Source organism: Oncorhynchus gorbuscha, linkage group LG13 (genome assembly GCF_021184085.1).
Source record: "Oncorhynchus gorbuscha isolate QuinsamMale2020 ecotype Even-year linkage group LG13, OgorEven_v1.0, whole genome shotgun sequence".
NCBI lineage: Eukaryota > Metazoa > Chordata > Actinopteri > Salmoniformes > Salmonidae > Oncorhynchus > Oncorhynchus gorbuscha.
Genome location: NC_060185.1, coordinates 100,294,710 through 100,317,847, shown reverse-complemented (window position 1 = coordinate 100,317,847; position 23,138 = coordinate 100,294,710). Strand labels below are relative to the sequence as shown.

The 23,138-nt window shown below is 48.7% G+C and overlaps 1 protein-coding gene across 1 annotated transcript in view; it reads right to left on the bottom strand.

Moving 5' to 3' along the window:
- The window catches only part of LOC123992407 (transcriptional regulator ATRX-like), a 109,519-nt gene that overhangs the window by 14,460 nt on the left and 71,921 nt on the right, over window positions 1–23,138 (bottom strand). The window contains 6 exon segments of the mRNA XM_046293548.1: window positions 4,281–4,472; window positions 14,419–14,596; window positions 21,319–21,427; window positions 22,146–22,246; window positions 22,397–22,544; window positions 22,873–23,009. Of these exon segments, the coding sequence (XP_046149504.1) occupies window positions 4,281–4,472; window positions 14,419–14,596; window positions 21,319–21,427; window positions 22,146–22,246; window positions 22,397–22,544; window positions 22,873–23,009 (865 nt within the window).

Here is a 23,138-nt window from a genome sequence, read left to right as displayed (position 1 = left end):
AGAAACGGGGGGGGGGAGAGGAGACGGGGGGAGGAGAGGAGAGAGAAACGGGGGGGAGGAGAGGAGAGAGAAACGGGGGGAGGAGAGGAGAGAGAAACGGGGGGGGAGAGGAGAGAGAAACAGGGGGAGGAGAGGAGAGAGAAACGGGGGAGAGGAGAGGAGAGAGAAACGGGGAGAGGAGAGGGAGAGAGAAACGGGGGAGGAGAGGAGAGAGAAACGGGGGGGAGGAGAGGAGAGGAGAGAGAAACGGGGGAGGAGAGGAGAGGAGAGAGAAACGGGGGGAGGAGAGGAGAGAGAAACGGGGGGAGGAGAGGAGAGAGAAACGGGGGAGGAGAGGAGAGAGAAACGGGGGAGGAGAGGAGAGAGAAACGGGGGGAGGAGAGGAGAGAGAAACGGGGGAGGAGAGGAGAGAGAAACGGGGGAGGAGAGGAGAGAGAAACGGGGGAGGGAGGAGAGAGAAACGGGGGGAGGGAGGGGGTCAGTATTTTTTACTCTAAATAGGCCTGATTACCAACAGCGACAAGATGGCCTACAGAGAGGAGGTAGGCACTCTGAAGGTGGTGCTGGGTAAACCACCTCACCCTGAACATTAGCTAAACAAAGGAGCAGATTGTGGACTTCAGGAGGAACCAGGCCCCTTTCCTCATCAACGGGGCCTCTGTGGAGACGGTCAACTTCACATTCCTCAGCGTACACATCTTGGAAAAGTTCAAATGGTGTAACCACCACCGACACCGAAGTGAAGGCACGACAGCAACTATTCAACCTCCGTGTGCTGAAGAAATTCGGCCACTGAGTAGTTATGATGTATATCGTGTATCTATTCATCACTACTGAGGACGTGGATCTGTGGTAGCCCTGAGCTGAGGACGTGGATCTGTGGAAGCCCTGAGCTGAGGACGTGGATCTGTGGAAGCCGACAGAATACTACAGGCTTACGGAGAGTTCGGCAGAAACATCTGAAACAGTAGACTACTGGGAGCCATTTCACCACTATAGACTACTGGGAGCCATTTCACCACTATAGACTACTGGGAGCCATTTCACCACTATAGACTACTGGGAGCCATTTCACCACTATAGACTACTGGGAGCCATTTCACCACTATAGACTACTGGGAGCCATTTCACCACTATAGACTACTGGGAGCCATTTCACCACTATAGACTACTGGGAGCCATTTCACCACTATAGACTACTGGGAGCCATTTCACCACTATAGACTACTGGGAGCCATTTCACCACTATAGACTACTGGGAGCCATTTCACCACTACAGACTACTGGGAGCCATTTCACCACTACAGACAGTAGACTACTGGGAGCCATTTCACCACTACAGACAGTAGACTACTGGGAGCCATTTCACCACTACAGACAGTAGACTACTGGGAGCCATTTCACCACTATAGACTACTGGGAGCCATTTCACCACTATAGACTACTGGGAGCCATTTCACCACTATAGACTACTGGGAGCCATTTCACCACTATAGACTACTGGGAGCCATTTCACCACTATAGACTACTGGGAGCCATTTCACCACTATAGACTACTGGGAGCCATTTCACCACTATAGACTACTGGGAGCCATTTCACCACTATAGACTACTGGGAGCCATTTCACCACTATAGACTACTGGGAGCCATTTCACCACTATAGACTACTGGGAGCCATTTCACCACTATAGACTACTGGGAGCCATTTCACCACTATAGACAGTAGACTACTGGGAGCCATTTCACCACTATAGACAGTAGACTACTGGGAGCCATTTCACCACTATAGACAGTAGACTACTGGGAGCCATTTCACCACTATAGACAGTAGACTACTGGGAGCCATTTCACCACTACAGACAGTAGACTACTGGGAGCCATTTCACCACTACAGACAGTAGACTACTGGGAGCCATTTCACCACTACAGACAGTAGACTACTGGGAGCCATTTCACCACTATAGACTACTGGGAGCCATTTCACCACTATAGACTACTGGGAGCCATTTCACCACTATAGACTACTGGGAGCCATTTCACCACTATAGAATACTGGGAGCCATTTCACCACTATAGACTACTGGGAGCCATTTCAACACTATAGACTACTGGGAGCCATTTCACCACTACAGACAGTAGACTACTGGGAGCCATTTCACCACTACAGACAGTAGACTACTGGGAGCCATTTCACCACTATAGACAGTAGACTACTGGGAGCCATTTCACCACTACAGACAGTAGACTACTGGGAGCCATTTCACCACTACAGACAGTAGACTACTGGGAGCCATTTCACCACTATAGACAGTAGACTACTGGGAGCCATTTCACCACTATAGACAGTAGACTACTGGGAGCCTGTCAGTCCTGTACGGCAGCTAAATACTATTATGTCACCTGCTGAGAGCTGGGAACACACCTGCAGGGCCCCTTATGTATCTGAGTGTGTGTGTGTGTGTGTGTGTGTGTGTGTGTGTGTGTGTGTGTGTGTGTGTGTGTGTGTGTGTGTGTGTGTGTGTGTGTGTGTGTGTGTGTGTGTGTGTGTGTGTGTGTGTGTGTGTGTGGGGGGGCTTCTCCAGTGTCTGGGGTTAGTGTGGCCCCTGGTTGCTCCCTTCTCTGTCATTAGGAGGAAACAAGCTGCTTCCTTGGTCTGCAATTAGTGTTCACTATTCTAGAGCAGGAAGACAGGAAGGCTGTGTCCCAAATGGCTCCCTATTTAATGCACTACTTTAACCCTATAGGGCACTCTTTAGGGCACTCTTTATGGCATAGGGAGCCAATTGGAGTTGGGATGCACACAAGGAGTGTCTGAAAGAGAGGGATGGACTAATGACACCATCAGGTAGACTGATAGAGAGAGAGAGAGAGAGAGAGAGAGAGAGAGAGAGAGAGAAGAAAAACTACTCTGGTGGTAGCTCCAGTTGTAACTGCCTGTCCTGCCAACAGGTATCCAGGATCAAAGATACTGTCAACACCACAGAGACACTTGAAGGATAGCTGTGGACTGAAGGATAGCTGTGGACTGAAGGATAGCTGTGGACTGAAGGATAGCTGTGGACTGAAGGATAGCTGTGGACTGAAGGATAGCTGTGGACTGAAGGATAGCTGTGGACTGAAGGATAGCTGTGGACTGAAGGATAGCTGTGGACTGAAGGATAGCTGTGGACTGAAGGATAGCTGTGGACTGAAGGATAGCTCTCAACTGATTCACCTCCCCTCTCCTTCCAACTGATTCACCTCCCCTCTCCTTCCAACTGATTCACCTCCCCTCTCCAACTGATTCATCCATCTCTCCAACTGATTCATCCATCTCTCTCCTCTCCAACGGATTCATCCATCTCTCTCCTCTCCAACGGATTCATCCATCTCTCTCCTCTCCAACGGATTCATCCATCTCTCTCCTCTCCAACGGATTCATCCATCTCTCTCCTCTCCAACGGATTCATCCATCTCTCTCCTCTCCAACTGATTCATCCATCTCTCCAACTGATTCATCCATCTCTCCAACTGATTCATCCATCTCTCCAACTGATTCATCCATCTCTCTCCTCTCCAACGGATTCATCCATCACTCCAACAGACTCATCCATCTACTTGGTAAAAGGCAGTAAACAGATGAATGCCAGAGCAGCTGTGTTGTGCTGTTAGACAGCCTCTCTAAAGGCTGTGCTGAGATCATTAAACGGCATGGTGGGGCCCTCGGGGGCCAAACCAGCCTGTCACACAGCACCTGCACCCATGGGAGGAGAGGAAACAATGGAACAGAGAGAGCTGGAGGGTGGACGCAGGCCGGACAGACCGAGGGAGGGATAAACAACAGGGTTTATGACATCTCTAAAGATCAAAGGCAGCTGGCTGCACACTAACCCCCCCCCCACACACACACACACACACACACACACACACAGAGAGAGAGAGAGGGAGCAGGTTAACAGAGAGCATCTTGGCATTTAAAGGTTATTTGGTTCATCGTTGTTCCAGTGAAGGATATTGCGGTGTGTCTATAATGAGAGGGTTTAAACACAGTAACGAGGGTTGGACCTGCTCCTCTGCAGGGGCTCGGTGAGCAGGGGGCCAGATGGGCTGCATGTTCCCTCCACTACACAGATTTATGAGAGTGTGCAAAACCATGATTTCTCCAAATAACCAGTGACAATGGTTCCTCGTTATTAGTCACATCCCATCGTCCTGGGACAGAGTTGACATACATCTATGTTACCCACGCCTGTCCTAGAGAGATTATACCCCCCCCAGCCATCCCATCCAGCCTCAGTACCTTTGGCAGCATAGGAGTGGTCCTCTTGCTCTTCTTGCCAGTGGGATCATCCAGAAGGTCAGGTTCAAAGGCGTAGAGCTCCGTCAGCTCATTCATGGTGAAATGTCTCTCTATCTGCTGTTGATCCACCACTCTGAAGGATAGAGACTGTTTAGCCACCTGGCGGTCATAGATCTTCTCTTCCATAGTACCCTGAGAGGGGAAGAGGACAGGTCAGAGGACAGGTTTACATCTATAGTACCCTGAGAGGGGAAGAGGACAGGTCAGAGGACAGGTTTACATCTATAGTACCCTGAGAGGGAAGAGGACAGGTTTACATCTATAGTACCCTGAGAGGGGAAGAGGACAGGTCAGAGGACAGGTTTATATCTATAGTACCCTGAGAGGGGAAGAGGACAGGTCAGAGGACAGGTTTATATCTATAGTACCCTGAGAGGGAAAGAGGACAGGTCAGAGGACAGGTTTACATCTATAGTACCCTGAGAGGGGAAGAGGACAGGTTTACATCTATAGCACCCTGAGAGGGGAAGAGGACAGGTTTACATCTATAGTACCCTGAGAGGGAAAGAGGACAGGCCAGAGGACAGGTTTACATCTATAGCACCCTGAGAGGGAAAGAGGACAGGTCAGAGGACAGGTTTACATCTATAGTACCCTGAGAGGGAAAGAGGACAGGTCAGAGGACAGGTTTACATCTATAGTACCCTGAGAGGGGAAGAGGACAGGTTTACATCTATAGTACCCTGAGAGGGAAAGAGGACAGGTTTACATCTATAGTACCCTGAGAGGGGAAGAGGACAGGTTTACATCTATAGTACCCTGAGAGGGGAAGAGGACAGGTTTACATCTATAGTACCCTGAGAGGAGAAGAGGACAGGTTTACATCTATAGTACCCTGAGAGGGAAAGAGGACAGGTTTACATCTATAGTACCCTGAGAGGGAAAGAGGACAGGTTTACATCTATAGTACCCTGAGAGGGAAAGAGGACAGGTTTACATCTATAGTACCCTGAGAGGGAAAGAGGACAGGTTTACATGTATAGTACCCTGAGAGGGGAAGAGGACAGGTCAGAGGACAGGTTTACATCTATAGTACCCTGAGAGGGGAAGAGGACAGGTCAGAGGACAGGTTTACATCTATAGTACCCTGAGAGGGGAAGAGGACAGGTTTACATCTATAGTACCCTGAGAGGGGAAGAGGACAGGTCAGAGGACAGGTTTATATCTATAGTACCCTGAGAGGGGAAGAGGACAGGTCAGAGGACAGGTTTATATCTATAGTACCCTGAGAGGGGAAGAGGACAGGTTTACATGTATAGTACCCTGAGAGGGGAAGAGGACAGGTCAGAGGACAAGTTTACATCTATAGTACCCTGAGAGGGGAAGAGGACAGGTCAGAGGACAGGTTTACATCTATAGTACCCTGAGAGGGGAAGAGGACAGGTTTACATCTATAGTACCCTGAGAGGGAAAGAGGACAGGCCAGAGGACAGGTTTACATCTATAGCACCCTGAGAGGGAAAGAGGACAGTTCAGAGGACAGGTTTACATCTATAGTACCCTGAGAGGGAAAGAGGACAGGTCAGAGGACAGGTTTACATCTATAGTACCCTGAGAGGGGAAGAGGACAGGTTTACATCTATAGTACCCTGAGAGGGAAAGAGGACAGGTTTACATCTATAGCACCCTGAGAGGGAAAGAGGACAGGTTTACATCTATAGTACCCTGAGAGGGAAAGAGGACAGGTTTACAGCTATAGTACCCTGAGAGGGGAACAGGACAGGTTTACATCTATAGAACCCTGAGAGGGGAAGAGGACAGGTTTACATCTATAGTACCCTGAGAGGGGAAGAGGACAGGTTTATATCTATAGTACCCTGAGAGGGGAAGAGGACAGGTTTACATCTATAGTACCCTGAGAGGGGAAGAGGACAGGTTTACATCTATAGTACCCTGAGAGGGGAAGAGGACAGGTTTACATCTATAGTACCCTGAGAGGAGAATAGAACAGGTTTACATCTATAGTACCATGAGAGGGGAAGATGACAGGTCAGAGGACAGGTTTACATCTATAGTACCCTGAGAGGAGAATAGGACAGGTCAGAGGACAGGTTTACATCTATAGTACCCTGAGAGGAGAATAGGACAGGTCAGAGGACAGGTTTACATCTATAGTACCCTGAGAGGAGAATAGGACAGGTCAGAGGACAGGTTTACATCTATAGTACCCTGAGAGGGGAAGAGGACAGGTTTAAATCTATAGTACCCTGAGAGGGGAAGAGGACAGGTTTACATCTATAGTACCCTGAGAGGGGAAGAGGACAGGTCAGAGGACAGGTTTGTTGTTAACTGACTTGCCTAGTTAAATACATTTGAAAAGAATACACAGGGTAAAGGAAAGTATTTCCTGTGCCTCAAAACCAAACATTTTCCTGGTCCACCACTCCACCCTGGACTTGAACTTTACAACCAGGTCCACCTCTACAAGTAGCGGGACCCACGACTCCACCCCAACTAACCATGCCCACATATAGGACCCCTCAGATCAGACCTATGCCCCTACTGCCCACCCCATGTCGCCCACTCCCGCAAAGAGGGTCTCAACATGAAATTCACACATCCACCCAGGCCGTGAGCAGACAAACAGGCCCAACCCCCACTCTTACACTCGCCCAGGCCAATGGCAAGTACCAGATGCTCAGCAGGATCTGCTGACACTTACTGGTCTGAGGCCAAACCACACGACCAACAACATTGGACACTTTATGGAACACAAAGCCTTCACTATCTCATCCTGGAATATCCCAGGCCTGAGGTCATCTGCCTTTGGCCTAAAGAGCAGGACCTGGACTTCATCAAAGAAATCAGGAATACAGACATTGTCATCCTACAAGAAACATGGTATAGAGGAGATGTACCCACTGGTTGTCCTCTAGGTTACAGAGAGCTGGTAGTCCCATCCACCACACTACCAGGTGGGTGGTATAGAGGAGATGGACCCACTGGTTGTCCTCTAGGTTACAGAGAGCTGGTAGTCCCATCCACCACACTACCAGGTGGGTGGTATAGAGGAGATGGACCCACTGGTTGCCCTCTAGGTTACAGAGAGCTGGTAGTCCCATCCACCACACTACCAGGTGGGTGGTATAGAGGAGATGGACCCACTGGTTGTCCTCTAGGTTACAGAGAGCTGGTAGTCCCATCCACCACACTACCAGGTGGGTGGTATAGAGGAGATGGACCCACTGGTTGTCCTCTAGGTTACAGAGAGCTGGTAGTCCCATCCACCACACTACCAGGTGGGTGGTATAGAGGAGATGGACCCACTGGTTGTCCTCTAGGTTACAGAGAGCTGGTAGTCCCATCCACCACACTACCAGGTGGGTGGTATAGAGGAGATGGACCCACTGGTTGTCCTCTAGGTTACAGAGAGCTGGTAGTCCCATCCACCACACTACCAGGTGGGTGGTATAGAGGAGATGGACCCACTGGTTGTCCTCTAGGTTACAGAGAGCTGGTAGTCCCATCCACCACACTACCAGGTGGGTGGTATAGAGGAGACGGACCCACTGGTTGCCCTCTAGGTTACAGAGAGCTGGTAGTCCCATCCACCACACTACCAGGTGGGTGGTATAGAGGAGATGGACCCACTGGTTGTCCTCTAGGTTACAGAGAGCTGGTAGTCCCATCCACCAAACTACCAGTTGGGTGGTATAGAGGAGACGGACCTACTGGTTGTCCTCTAGGTTACAGAGAGCTGGTAGTCCCATCCACCACACTACCAGGTGTTAAACAGGGAAGGGACTCAGGGGGTATGTTAATCGTCTGCTAAATTACTTAAATGTAAATGTAGATAAGACCTAACACACTATTCAATTAATCAAAACAGGAACATTTTACATTTGTATAGAAATTCATAAGGAAATGATCTTAACAGAGTAAAATGTCCTCCTGTGTGCTACCTATATCCCCCCACTAGAATCCCCTATATCCCCCCACTAGAATCTCCTATATCCCCCCACTAGAATCCCCTATATCCCCCCACTAGAATCTCCTATATCCCCCCACTAGAATCCTGCTGTATCCTGTGTGCCACCTATATCCCCCACTAGAATCCCCTATATCCCCCCACTAGAATCCCCTATATCCCCCAATAGAATCCCCTATATCCCCCACTAGAATCCCTATATCCCCCAATAGAATCCCCTATATCCCCCCACTAGAATCTCCTATATCCCCCCACTAGAATCCTGCTGTATCCTGTGTGCCACCTATATCCCCCACTAGAATCCTGCTGTATCCTGTGTGCCACCTATATCCCCCACTAGAATCCCCTATATCCCCCCACTAGAATCCCCTATATCCCCCAATAGATATCCCCCACTAGAATCCCCTATATCCCCCACTAGAATCCTGCTGTATCCTGTGTGCTACCTATATCCCCCACTAGAATCCTGCTGTATCCTGTGTGCTACCTATATCCCCCACTAGAATCCTGCTGTATCCTGTGTGCTACCTATATCCCCCACTAGAATCCTGCTGTATCCTGTGTGCTACCTATATCCCCCCACTAGAATCCTGCTGTATCCTGTGTGCTACCTATATCCCCCACTAGAATCCCCATATTTTAATGAAGACATATTCTGCATCCTAGAGGGGGAGGTCAACCATTTCCAGGCCCAGGGACATGTACTAGTCTGTGGCGACCTAAATGACAGAACCGGACCAGAACCTGACACCCTCAGCACACAGGGGGACAAACACCTACCTGGAGGTGACAACATTCCCTCCCCCATATGCCCCCCTAGACACAACTATGACAACATAACCAACAAAAACGGGTCACAACTCCTGCAGCTCTGTTGCATGCTGGGTATGTACATAGTCAATGATAGGCTTCGAGGGGACTCCTACGGTAGGTACACCTATAGCTCTGTTGCATGCTGGGTATGTACATAGACAATGTTAGGCTTCGAGGGGACTCCTACGGTAGGTACACCGATAGCTCATCTCTTGGCAGTAGTACTGTAGACTACTTTATCACTGACCTCAACCCAGAGTCTCTCAGAGTTCACAGTGAGTCCATTGTCCATCAGATCACAGCAAAATCACAGTCTACTTGAACAGAGAAATACTCAATCATGAGGCATCAAAGCCAAAGGAACTGAATATTATTAAGAAATGCTATAGATGGAAGGAAAGTAGTGTGGAAATCTACCAAAAAACAATTATTAGGCAACAACACATTCAATCCCTTTTAGACAACTTCACGGACAAAACGTTCCACTGTAATAGTGAAGGTGTAAACTTGGCAATAGAAAACCTAAACAGTATATTTGACCTCTCAGCTTCAAATATAAAAATGTCAACCAAAAAAGCGAAGAAAATTAACAATGACCAAATGGGTTGATGAAGAATGCAAAAACCCAAGAAAGAAATCGAGAAATCTGCCAAAAACAGAGCCTCAGAAAACCTGGGTTTTCTCAGAAAGCCTTCACTAAGGGGACAGAAATACACTACAGAAAACGAGGGAACAGCACATCAGAAATCAGCTCAATGTAATTGAGGAATTCAAAGACTCAAACGACTTCTGGGAAGATTGCAAAACGCTAAACAGACAAAACGAATAATTATCTATCCAAAATGGAGATGTATGGGTAAACCACTTCTCCAATCCTTTTGTCTCTATAACAAAGAACAAACAGCCAAAACATATACATGATCAAATACAATTCTTAGAATCAACTATTAAAGACCAGAACCCACTGGATTCCAGAACAAACTGGATTCTAGAACCCACTGGATTCCAGAACAAACTGGATTCCAGAACCCACTGGATTCTCCAATTACCAATGAACTAGAGGACAAAATAAAAACCCTACAACCCAAAAAGGCCTGTGGTGTTGATGGTATCCTCAATGAAGTGATAAAATATACAGACCACAATTTCTAATTCACTATTTTTTATATTAATTGGCTATACTAAAACTCTAACATCACCCTTAGCTCTGGCATCTTCCCCAAAATTTGGAACCAAGGACTGATCACCCCAATCCACAAAAGTGGAGACAAATTTGACCCTAAAAACTACCGTGGGATATGCATCAACAGCAACCTTGGGAAAATCCTCTGCATTATCATTAACTTCTTGGTGACTGGAGGGCAGTATTGAGTAGCTTGGATGAATAAGGTGCCCAGAGTAAACTACCTGCTACTCATAAAAGCTAGAATATGAAAATAATTAGTATTATTAGTAGATTTGGATAGAAAACACCCTGAAGTTTCTAAAACTGTTTGACTGATGTCTGAGTATAACAGAACTCCTTTGGCAGGCAAAAACCTGAGAAAAATCCAACCAGGAAGTGGGAAATCTGAGGTTTGTAGTTTTTCAACTCATTGTCATTCCAATATACAGTGAAAATGGGGTCATACTGCACTTCCTAAGGCTTCCACTAGATGTCAACAGTCTTTAGAACCTTGTTTGATGCTTCTACTGTGAAGGAGGGGGGATTGAGCCAGGTATCTGGCAGAGGGCCACGAGCTCGTGATCATGTGAGAGTTAGTTTGCGGTCCATTGCTTTTCTACAGACAAAGGAATTCTCCGGTTGGAACATTATTGAAGATTTATGATAAAAACATCCTACAGATTGATTCTATACTTCGTTTGACATGCTTCTACGAACTGTAATATAACTTTTTGGACTTTTCGTCTGACCTTTCGGCTGGACTTGCATGTGCGTTTGGATTTGTTTACCAAACACCCTAACAAAAAGGAGGTATTCGGACATGAATGATGAACTTCATCAAAAATTGATTGTGTATTCCTGGGAGTGCATTCTGAAGGTAAGTGAATGTTTATAATGCCATTTCTGACTAATGTTGACTGTGCAACATGGCGGATATCTCTTTGGCTGGTTTGGTCTCCGAGCGCCGTACTCAGATTATTGCATGTTATATATATATATGCATCCATATTTAAAAAACAATCTGGCACAGCGGTTGCATTAAGGAGAAGTGTATCTATAATTAATTAATTCATTATAATTTAATTATAATTTCTGCTTTTTGTGACTCTTCTCTTTGGCTGGAAAACTGGCAGTCTTTTTCTGTGGCTTGGTGGAATTTTAATTATGAGATTCTTGTTGTTTTGAATTTGGCGCCCTGCACTGTCACTGGCTGTTGGTGAGGAGGGACGCTACCATCCCACATATCCCAGAGAGGTTAACTCGGAAATTACAATGTACTGATGTCAAAAAGGCTTTTTTACCAAATTACGTACGTATTCACCCTATTTGAGAAAAACAACAAAACAGAGTCTTCATGTCTTTGTTGATTTCAAAAAAAGCGTTCAACTCACAATTTGACATCTGGGTTTGTGGGTTTTTAAATTCATGGAAAGTGGTGATGCATAAATAACATAAAATCCATGTACACAAAATTTAAAAATGGCCAAAAAACTCCACTTCTTTCTCCCGTGGGGTGAGACAGGGATGCAACTTAATGCCCAACCTCTTCAACATATACAGTTGAAGTCGGAAGTTTACATACACCTCAGTCAAATACATTTAAACTCAGTTTCACAATTCCTGACATTTAATTCTAGTAAAAATAGCATGTCTTAGGTCAGTTAGGATCACCACTTTATTTTAAGAATGTGAAATGTCAGAATAATAGTAGAGAAAATGATTTATTTCAACTTTTATTTCTTTCATCACATTCCCAGTGGGTCAGAAGTTTACATACACTCAATTAGTATTTGGTAGAATGGCCTTTAAATTGTTTAACTTGGGTCAAACATTTCAGATAGCCTTCCACAAGTTTCCCACAATAAGTTTTTTGTCCCATTCCTCCTGACAGAGCTGGTGTAACCGAGTCAGGTTTGTAGGCCTCCTTGCTCGCACACGCCTTTTCAGTTCTGCCCACAAACTTTCTATAGGATTGAGGTCAGGGCTTTGTGATGGCCACTTCAATACATTGACTGTTGTCTTTAAGCCATTTTGACACAACTTTGGAAGTATGCTTGGGGTCGTTGTCCATTTGGAAGACCCATTTACGACCAAGCTTTAACTTGAGATGTATTGAGATGTTTCTTCAATATATCCACATAATTTTCGTTCCTCGTGAGGTCATCTATTTTGTGAAGTGCACCAGTCCCTCCTGCAGCAAAGCACCTGCGTGGTCTCATGGTGTTTTTACTTGCGTACTATTGTTTGGACAGATGAACATGGTGCCTTCAGGCATTTGGAAATGTATCCCAAGGATGAACCAGACTTGTAGAGCTCTATAATTGTCTGGGCTGATTTCTTTTGATTTTCCCATGTCAAGCAAAGAGGCACCGAGATTGAAGAAAGGCCTTGAAATACATCCACAGGTACATTTCCAATTGACTCAAATTATGTCAATTAGCCAATCAGAAGTTTTTAAAGCCATGAATTCATTTTCTGGAATTTTCTGAGCTGTTTTAAAGGCACATTCAACTTAATGTATGTAAACATCTGACCCACTGGAATTGTGATCCAGTGAATTATAAGTTAAATAGTCTGTCTGTAAACATGACTGAAAAATGACTTGTATCATGCACAAAGTAGATGTCCTAACCGACTTGCCAAAACTATAGTTTGTTAACAAGATATTTGTGGAGTGGTTGAAAAACAAGTTAATGACTCCAACCTAAGTGTATGTAAACTTTCGACTAGACCCAACCAAATGATGACAAAACAAAAAGATTATTACTTGATACATTGGAAAGTATTACCAAAAAAACTGAGCAAACTAGAATGCTATTTGGCCCTAAACAGAGAATAAAGTGGCAGAATACCTGACCACTGTGACTGACCCTAAACAGAGAGAACACAGTGGCAGAATACCTGACCACTGTGACTGACCCTAAACAGAGAATAAAGTGGCAGAATACCTGACCACTGTGACTGACCCTAAACAGAGAGAACACAGTGGCAGAATACCTGACCACTGTGACTGACCCTAAACAGAGAATAAAGTGGCAGAATACCTGACCACTGTGACTGACCCTAAACAGAGAGTACACAGTGGCAGAATACCTGACCAAGGTGACTGACCCTAAACAGAGAGTACACAGTGGCAGAATACCTGACCAAGGTGACTGACCCAAACTTAAGGAAAGCTTTGACTATGTACAGACTCAGTGAGCATAGCCTTGCTATTGAGAAAGGCCGCCGTAGGCAGACATGGCTCTCAAGAGAAGACAGGCTATGTGTTCACTGCCCACAAAATGAGGTGGAAACTGAGCTTCACTTCCTAACCTCCTGCCCAATGTATGACCATATTAGAGATACATATTTCCCTCAGATCACTCAAACATGTCAGCTTCTGTTTTGCTAAATATGCCACTACAATGCACCTCCTTCGTTGTCCTGATTTTAGTCTGAACTCTGCTGAGTATTATGTGATCGACTGGCTGACTTGACTGGCTGGTTGACTGGCTGGTTGACTGGCTAACTGACTGGCTAACTGACTGGCTAACTGGCTGGTTGACTGGCTGGTTGACTGGCTGGTTGACTGGCTGGTTGACTGGCTAACTGACTGGCTAACTGACTGGCTAACTGACTGGCTAACTGACTGTCTAACTGACTGGCTAACTGACTGGCTAACTGACTGGCTAACTGACTGGTTGACTGGCTAACTGGCTGGTTGACTGGCTAACTGGCTGGTTGGCTGGCTAACTGGCTGGTTGGCTGGCTAACTGGCTGGTTGGCTGGCTGACTGACTGGCTGGTTGGCTGGCTGACTTGACTGGCTGGCTGGCTGACTGACTGGTTACCTGAGCCAGGAATCGGTTGACTGACTGGTTGACTGACTGACTGGTTGACTGACTGGTTACCTGACCCAGGAATTGGTAGACGTAGCAGGTCTTGAGCTGTCTGACTGACTGGTTACCGGAGCCAGGAATCGGTAGACGTAGCAGGTCTTGAGCTGTCTGACTGACTGGTTACCTGAGCCAGGAATCGGTAGACGTAGCAGGTCTTGAGCTGTCTGACTGACTGGTTACCTGAGCCAGGAATCGGTAGACGTAGCAGGTCTTGGGCTGTCTGACTGACTGGTTACCTGAGCCAGGAATCGGTAGACGTTGCAGGTCTTGAGCTGTCTGACTGACTGGTTACCTGAGCCAGGAATCGGTAGACGTAGCAGGTCTTGAGCTGTCCGAAGCGGTAGAGCCTGAAGATACTCTGGATGTCGTACGACGGGTTCCAGGACGCGTCGAAGATGATGACCCTGTTAGCTCCGATCAGGTTGATGCCCAGAGAACCAGCCCTGGTCGAGATCAGGAACAACCGACCTCTACAGAGGGAGAGAGGGAGGAGAGGGAGGAGAGGTAGAGAGGGAGGAGAGGTAGAGAGGGAGGAGAGGTAGAGAGGGAGGAGAGGTAGAGAGGGAGGAGAGGTAGAGAGGGAGGAGAGGTAGAGAGGAGAGGTAGAGAGGAGAGGTAGAGGGAGGAGAGGTAGAGAGGAGAGGTAGAGAGGGAGGAGAGGTAGAGAGGAGAGGTAGAGAGGGAGGAGAGGTAGAGAGGGAGGAGAGGTGTAGAGGGAGGAGAGGTAGAGAGGAGAGGTAGAGAGGAGAGGTAGAGAGGAGAGGTAGAGAGGGAGGAGAGGGAGAGAGGGAGGAGAGGGAGAGAGGGAGGAGAGGTAGAGAGGGAGGAGAGGTAGAGAGGGAGGAGAGGTAGAGGGAGGAGAGGTAGAGGAGAGATTGGGGAGGGGTAGAGGTAGAGGGAGGAGAGGTAGAGGAGAGATTGGGGAGGGGTAGAGAGGGAGGGAGGAGAGGTAGAGGAGAGATTGGGGAGGGGTAGAGAGGGAGGGAGGGAGAGGTAGGGAGGGAGGGAGGAGGTAGAGAGGGAGGGAGGAGAGGTAGAGAGGGAGGGAGGAGAGGTAGAGAGGGAGGGAGGAGAGGTAGAGAGGGAGGGAGGAGAGGTAGAGAGGGAGGGAGGAGAGGTAGAGAGGGAGGGAGGAGAGGTAGAGAGGGAGGGAGGAGAGGTAGAGAGGGAGGGAGGAGAGGTAGAGAGGGAGGGAGGAGAGGTAGAGAGGGAGGGAGGGAGGTAGAGAGGGAGGGAGGAGAGGTAGAGGGAGGGAGGAGAGGTAGAGAGGGAGGGAGGAGAGGTAGAGAGGGAGGGAGGAGAGGTAGAGAGGGAGGGAGGAGAGGTAGAGAGGGAGGGAGGAGAGGTAGAGAGGGAGGGAGGAGAGGTAGAGAGGGAGGGAGGAGAGGTAGAGAGGCGAGATGTGGGAGAGGGAGGAGAGGTAGAGAGGGAGGAGAAAGTAAGAAGGGAGCAATGATGATAGAACCAACTTCCTCTTATTGAGGATGCCTACATTACAATATCAACTATGAAGGGACAGGACTATCAAAAACATGTTTGTACTACGGGTGTCGTTTGTAGAGAGTATAGAGATATTGGGGCGGCAGGGTAGTGGTTAGAGCATTGGACTAGTAACCAAAAGGTTGCAAGTTCAAATCCCCATGCTGACAAGGTACAATCTGTCATTCTGCCCCTGAACAGGCAGTTAACCCACTGCTCCTAGGTCGTCATTGCGTTTCCTCCTCACATTTAGGGGGAGCGTTTCCTCCTCACATTTAGGGGGCGGGGTTTCCTCACATTTAGGGGAGGGGGGGAGGGTTTCCTCACATTTAGGGGAGGGGGAGCGTTTCCTCCTCACATTTAGGGGGAGCGTTTCCTCCTCACATTTAGGGGGAGCGTTTCCTCCTCACATTTAGGGGGGAGCGTTTCCTCCTCACATTTAGGGGGAGCGTTTCCTCCTCACATTTAGGGGGGGGGGAGGGTTTCCTCCTCACATTTAGGGGGGGGAGGGTTTCCTCACATTTAGGGGGAGCGTTTCCTCCTCACATTTAGGGGGAGCGTTTCCTCCTCACATTTAGGGGGGAGCGTTTCCTCCTCACATTTAGGGGGAGCGTTTCCTCCTCACATTTAGGGGGAGCGTTTCCTCCTCACATTTAGGGGGGGGCGTTTCCTCCTCACATTTAGGGGGGAGCGTTTCCTCCTCACATTTAGGGGGGAGCGTTTCCTCCTCACATTTAGGGGAGCGTTTCCTCCTCACATTTAGGGGGAGCGTTTCCTCCTCACATTTAGGGGAGCGTTTCCTCCTCACATTTAGGGGGAGCGTTTCCTCCTCACATTTAGGGGGAGCGTTTCCTCCTCACATTTAGGGGGGAGCGTTTCCTCCTCACATTTAGGGGGAGCGTTTCCTCCTCACATTTAGGGGGAGCGTTTCCTCCTCACATTTAGGGGGAGCGTTTCCTCCTCACATTTAGGGGGAGCGTTTCCTCCTCACATTTAGGGGAGCGTTTCCTCCTCACATTTAGGGGGGGGAGCGTTTCCTCCTCACATTTAGGGGGGAGCGTTTCCTCCTCACATTTAGGGGGAGCGTTTCCTCCTCACATTTAGGGGGAGCGTTTCCTCCTCACATTTAGGGGGAGCGTTTCCTCCTCACATTTAGGGGGAGCGTTTCTTCCTCACATTTAGGGGGAGCGTTTCTTCCTCACATTTAGGGGGAGCGTTTCTTCCTCACATTTAGGGGGGAGCGTTGCCTCACATTTAGGGGGGGGAGCGTTGCCTCACATTTAGGGGGGAGCGTTGCCTCACATTTAGGGGGGAGCGTTGCCTCACATTTAGGGGGGGAGCGTTGCCTCACATTTAGGGGGGAGCGTTGCCTCACATTTAGGGGGAGCGTTGCCTCACATTTAGGGGGGAGCGTTGCCTCACATTTAGGGGGAGCGTTGCCTCACATTTAGGGGGGAGCGTTGCCTCACATTTAGGGGGGGGAGCGTTGCCTCACATTTAGGGGAGCGTTGCCTCACATTTAGGGGGGAGCGTTGCCTCACATTTAGGGGGGGGAGCGTTGCCTCACATTTAGGGGGGGGGGAGCGTTGCCTCACATTTAGGGGGGAGCGTTGCCTCACATTTAGGGGGAGCGTTGCCTCACATTTAGGGGAGCGTTGCCTCACATTTAGGGGGGAGCGTTGCCTCACATTTAGGGGAGCGTTGCCTCACACATTTAGGGGGGAGCGTTGCCTCACATTTAGGGGAGCGTTGCCTCACATTTAGCGTTGGGGGGAGCGTTGCCTCACATTTAGGGGGGAGCGTTGCCTCACATTTAGGGGGAGCGTTGCCTCACATTTAGGGGGGAGCGTTGCCTCACATTTAGGGGGGAGCGTTGCCTCACATTTAGGGGGAGCGTTGCCTCACATTTAGGGGGAGCGTTGCCTCACATTTAGGGGGAGCGTTGCCTCACATTTAGGGGGAGCGTTGCCTCACATTTAGGGGGAGCGTTGCCTCACATTTAGGGGGAGCGTTGCCTCACATTTAGGGGGGAGCGTTGCCTCACATTTAGGGGGAGCGTTGCCTCACATTTAGGGGGAGCGTTGCCTCACATTTAGGGGGAGCGTTGCCTCACATTTAGGGGAGCGTTGCCTCACATTTAGGGGGAGCGTTGCCTCACATTTAGGGGGGAGCGTTGCCTCACATTTAGGGGAGCGTTGCCTCACATTTAGGGGGAGCGTTGCCTCACATTTAGGGGGAGCGTTGCCTCACATTTAGGGGAGCGTTGCCTCACATTTAGGGGGAGCGTTGCCTCACATTTAGGGGGGAGCGTTGCCTCACATTTAGGGGGAGCGTTGCCTCACATTTAGGGGGAGCGTTGCCTCACATTTAGGGGGAGCGTTGCCTCACATTTAGGGGGAGCGTTGCCTCACATTTAGGGGGAGCGTTGCCTCACATTTAGGGGAGCGTTGCCTCACATTTAGGGGGAGCGTTGCCTCACATTTAGGGGGAGCGTTGCCTCACATTTAGGGGGAGCGTTGCCTCACATTTAGGGGGAGCGTTGCCTCACATTTAGGGGGAGCGTTGCCTCACATTTAGGGGGAGCGTTGCCTCACATTTAGGGGGAGCGTTGCCTCACATTTAGGGGAGCGTTGCCTCACATTTAGGGGGGGGCGTTGCCTCACATTTAGGGGGGGCGTTGCCTCACATTTAGGGGGGCGTTGCCTCACATTTAGGGGGCGTTTCCTCCTCACATTTAGGGGGCGTTTCCTCCTCACATTTAGGGGGCGTTTCCTCCTCACATTTAGGGGGCGTTTCCTCCTCACATTTAGGGGGGCGTTTCCTCCTCACATTTAGGGGGGCGTTTCCTCCTCACATTTAGGGGGCGTTTCCTCCTCACATTTAGGGGGGCGTTTCCTCCTCACATTTAGGGGGCGTTCCTCCTCACATTTAGGGGGCGTTTCCTCCTCACATTTAGGGGGCGTTTCCTCCTCACATTTAGGGGGCGTTTCCTCCTCACATTTAGGGGGCGTTTCCTCCTCACATTTAGGGGGCGTTTCCTCCTCACATTTAGGGGGCGTTTCCTCCTCACATTTAGGGGGCGTTTCCTCCTCACATTTAGGGGGCGTTCCTCCTCACATTTAGGGGGCGTTTCCTCCTCACATTTAGGGGGCGTTTCCTCCTCACATTTAGGGGGCGTTTCCTCCTCACATTTAGGGGGGGCGTTTCCTCCTCACATTTAGGGGGGGCGTTTCCAATCTCTGTTTGGGAACGGTTTTCCGCCGCTCCCAAAGATAATTGGCGCCGTTTCTGGGACACCTCCACAAACAGGACCAAGCCTGGCCTGCTGAGGAGTGACGGGCTCCATCCTAGCTGGAGGGCTGCTCTCATCTACAGACATAGACAGGGCTCTAACTCCCCTAGCTCCACAATGATATAGCCAGTGGTCCTTCCATGAATTCCTATTGGACCTTGTAGTCATAATATTCACTTTTTGGTGATTTTAATATTCACATGGAAAAGTCCACAGACACACTCCAAAAAGGCTTTCGGAGCCATCATCGACTCAGTGGGTTTTATCCAACACGGTTGGCACTTTCCAGGGGTATCTTTGGATGGGGCCACAGTGCCCCTGACCCCGAATCTATGCTGCAATAGTCTGTGTCGGGGGGCAAGGGTCAGTCTGTTACATCTGATGTAACTCTCCTGTCTTATCAGGTGTCCTGTGTGAATTTAACTTCTCTAGGGTAAGGGGCAGCATTCAGAATTTTGGATGAAAAGCATGCCCAAATTAAACGGGCCCGCTACTCGGGCCCAGAAGATATGATATGCATATAACTGGTAGATTTGGATAGAAAATACTCTAAAGTTTCCTAAACTGTTAAAATAGTGTCTGAGTATAACAGAACTGATTTGGCAGGCGAAATCCATTCAGGAAGTAGTTTTTTTTGGTTTTGTAGTTTTCTATTCAATGCCATTACAGTATCCATTGATTTAGAACTCAAATTGCAGTTCCAATGCCTTCCACTAGATGTCAACAGTCTTTAGAAATTGTTTCAGGCTTGTATTCTGATAAATGAGAGTAAGACCAGTCTGGATGAGTGGACCCTTACGTGTCACAGAGCCTTTTCATGCGCGTGACCGTTTTATATTGACAACGCTATTATCAGGTTGAAATATTATAGATCATTTAGGCTAAAACAACCTGAGGATTGAATATAAACATCGTTTGACATGTTTTTATGAACTTCTACGGATACAATTTGGATTTTTTTGTCTGCCTGTTTTGACTGCATTTGTGCCTGTGGGTAACTGAAGAAAACATGCAAACAAAACAGAGGTTTTTGGATATAAAGAGGGACTTAATCGAACAAAAGGAACATTTATTGAGTAAATTAATGTCTTCTGAGTGCCACCATATGAAGATCATCAAAGGTAAGTGATTAATTTGATCTCTGTTTCTGACTTGTGTAACTCCTCTACTTGGCTGGTTACTGTTTGTAATGATTTGTCTGCTGGGCGATGTTCTCAAATAATCGTACGGTATGCCTTTTGCCATAAAGCTTTTTTTTAATTTTTTATTATCTGACACCGTGGTTGGATTCACAAGAAGTTCATCATTAAACCTTTGTCAAATATGTTTTGTTTTCTGAATTTTTATAATGAGTATTTCTGTATTTGAATTTGGTGTTCTGCAATCTGGATGGTGGCCAGGTGGGACGCGTCCCACATACCCTAGAGAGGGTAAGTATTCTCGTAAGGACCATGTCCCAGGACTACCTGACATGATGACTCCTTGCTGTCCCCAGTCCACCTGGCCGTGCTGCTGCTCCAGTTTCAACTGTTCTGCCTTATTATTATTTGACCATGCTGGTCATTTATGAACATTTGAACATCTTGGCCATGTTCTGTTATAATCTCCACCCGGCACAGCCAAAAGAGGACTGGCCAGCCCACATCGCCTGGTTCCTCTCTAGGTTTCTTCCTAGGTTTTGGCCTTTCTAGAGAGTTTTTCCTAGCCACCGTGCTTCTACACCTGCATTGCTTGCTGTTTGGGGTTTTAGGTCTGGGTTTCTGTACAGCACTTTGTGACATCAGCTGATGTAAGAAGGTTATAAATACATTTGATTTGATGTTTAGTGGCGAGCCGGGTGCCGCTTGGTGGCGAGCCGGGTGCCGCTTGGTGGCGAGCCGGGTGCCGCTTGGTGGCGAGCCGGGTGCCGCTTGGTGGCGAGCCGGGTGCCGCTTGGTGGCGAGACGGGTGCCGCTTGGTGGCGAGACGGGTGCCGCTTGGTGGCGAGACGGGTGCCGCTTGGTGGCGAGACGGGTGCCGCTTGGTGGCGAGACGGGTGCCGCTTGGTGGCGAGACGGGTGCCGCTTGGTGGCGAGACGGGTGCCGCTTGGTGGCGAGACGGGTGCCGCTTGGTGGCGAGACGGGTGCCGCTTGGTGGCGAGACGGGTGCCGCTTGGTGGCGAGACGGGTGCCGCTTGGTGGCGAGACGGGTGCCGCTTGGTGGCGAGACGGGTGCCGCTTGGTGGCGAGGACGGGTGCCGCTTAGTGGCGAGACGGGTGCCGCTTAGTGGCGAGACGGGTGCCGCTTAGTGGCGAGACGGGTGCCGTTTAGTGGCGAGACGGGTGCCGTTTAGTGGCGAGACGGGTGCCGTTTAGTGGCGAGACGGGTGCCGTTTAGTGGCGAGGCGGGTGCCGTTTAGTGGCGAGGCGGGTGCCGTTTACCTGACGTTGCTGGTGTCATTGAACTCCTCTGCCCACTTCTTCCGGTTCAGGGCATTGGTGGAGCCGTCCAAGCGGTAGTAGTCTATGTTCCGGAACCACTTCCCCTCACCTGCACAGGTAAACACACAGTGTCGTCAGACGACAGTTTTCAAAGACTACAGTCATCATACAGTTGGACCTTTCCTGTCAGCTTCAGTTTAGGTAGTCCATAGGCAAGCCTTCTCCCAAACCAATCCTTGAACAGGCCTAGTTTCAAAACGAATCACTAGAGTCTGGGCCAGGAGTGAAGCCCCTCGTTGAAGCCATGAAGTGTAAGGATGACCACAGTGCTGCAGGTACTACTGCAGAAAACAGGATCCTGCACCATAATGAAAGGAATTTATATCAAACAAGTTACAAGCATATTTTAGTAGCTAATGGCAACCTGCAGTACCAAGTCAGTCTACAATACTCAATGAGAAGGAGGCAGTACCAAGTCAGTCTACAATACTCAATGAGAAGGAGGCAGTACCAAGTCAGTCTACAATACTCAATGAGAAGGAGGCAGTACCAAGTCAGTCTACAATACTCAATGAGAAGGAGGCAGTACCAAGTCAGTCTACAATACTCAATGAGAAGGAGGCAGTACCAAGTCAGTCTACAATACTCAATGAGAAGGAGGCAGTACCAAGTCAGTCTACATCACAATACAGAGAGAGAGGTAGTAGAGGTCAGGGAGTAGAGGTTACGGGGGTAGAGGTCAGGGGTCAGGGAGTAGCGGTCAGGGAGTAGAGGTTACGGGGGTAGAGTATAGGGGTCAGGGAGTAGAGGTCAGGGCAGTATAGTACCTTTGTAGGGAGACTGTTTCTCCTCCTCTTTGGCTCGGCCAGCCAGCTCCAGGAAGTCTTCAATCAGGTCCAGAGAGATCAGAGACTGACTGAACACCAGACTGATGAGGGGACAGAAGACGCGTCAACACCACCGGACTGTCATGTTAACAGGACATTTAAAACAGGGAAACAGTCCCACCATTTTGAAGCATTTCATTCAAGCACTTAGCATTGATCAATTCAACACAACGTTCTCCAGAGCTCCTTACACTTTGTCTTCCACCTCCTCGGCCATACGGAGAATCTCAAACAGCAGCACCATCTTCCCAGAATGCTCCAGGATCTCAGAGTCGGCCTCCGTAACAAACTCCTTGTGCCAGTCAGGACTCCTGGTGCCAGGGCTGGAAGCTGGGCGCACTGGGGGAGAGCAGAGGGCAAGGGTTAGAGGTCAGAGCTGGAGCAGTGAGCTCAGATGGTTCATGTTATGTACAGTGCCTTTCAAAAGTATTCAGACCTCTTAGATTTCTTCACATTTTATTGTGTTACAAAGTGGGATTAAAATGGATTTAATTGTCTGTTTTTTGTTGTTGTCAACAATCTACACAAAACACTGTCAAAATGGAAGAATAATTCTATGACTCTTTGTTCTAACAGAGCAAACCTTACTTCAACATTCCCTTCCTGACACCATAACATCACACATTTCTAGTGAGATAACAGGCTCTATATAATTTTATTTCTATACCTTCCTCCTGTGGCTCCGCCCGGTTGCGGCTGGAGGGGTCTCCCCCTCGGGAGCTGGTGTTCCACTCCTTAATCACCTCGAGAGCGTCACTGTCTGAGTCACTGTCCTTCTTCCTGGCCTTCCCCCGCTTCTTCTTCCTACAGGGGGGGCAGAGCAACGTTGTACATTACAGTACGATAAGACAGTCCGGTTGTACATTACACTACGATAAGACAGTCCGGTTGTACATTACACTACGATAAGACAGTCCGGTTGTACATTACAGC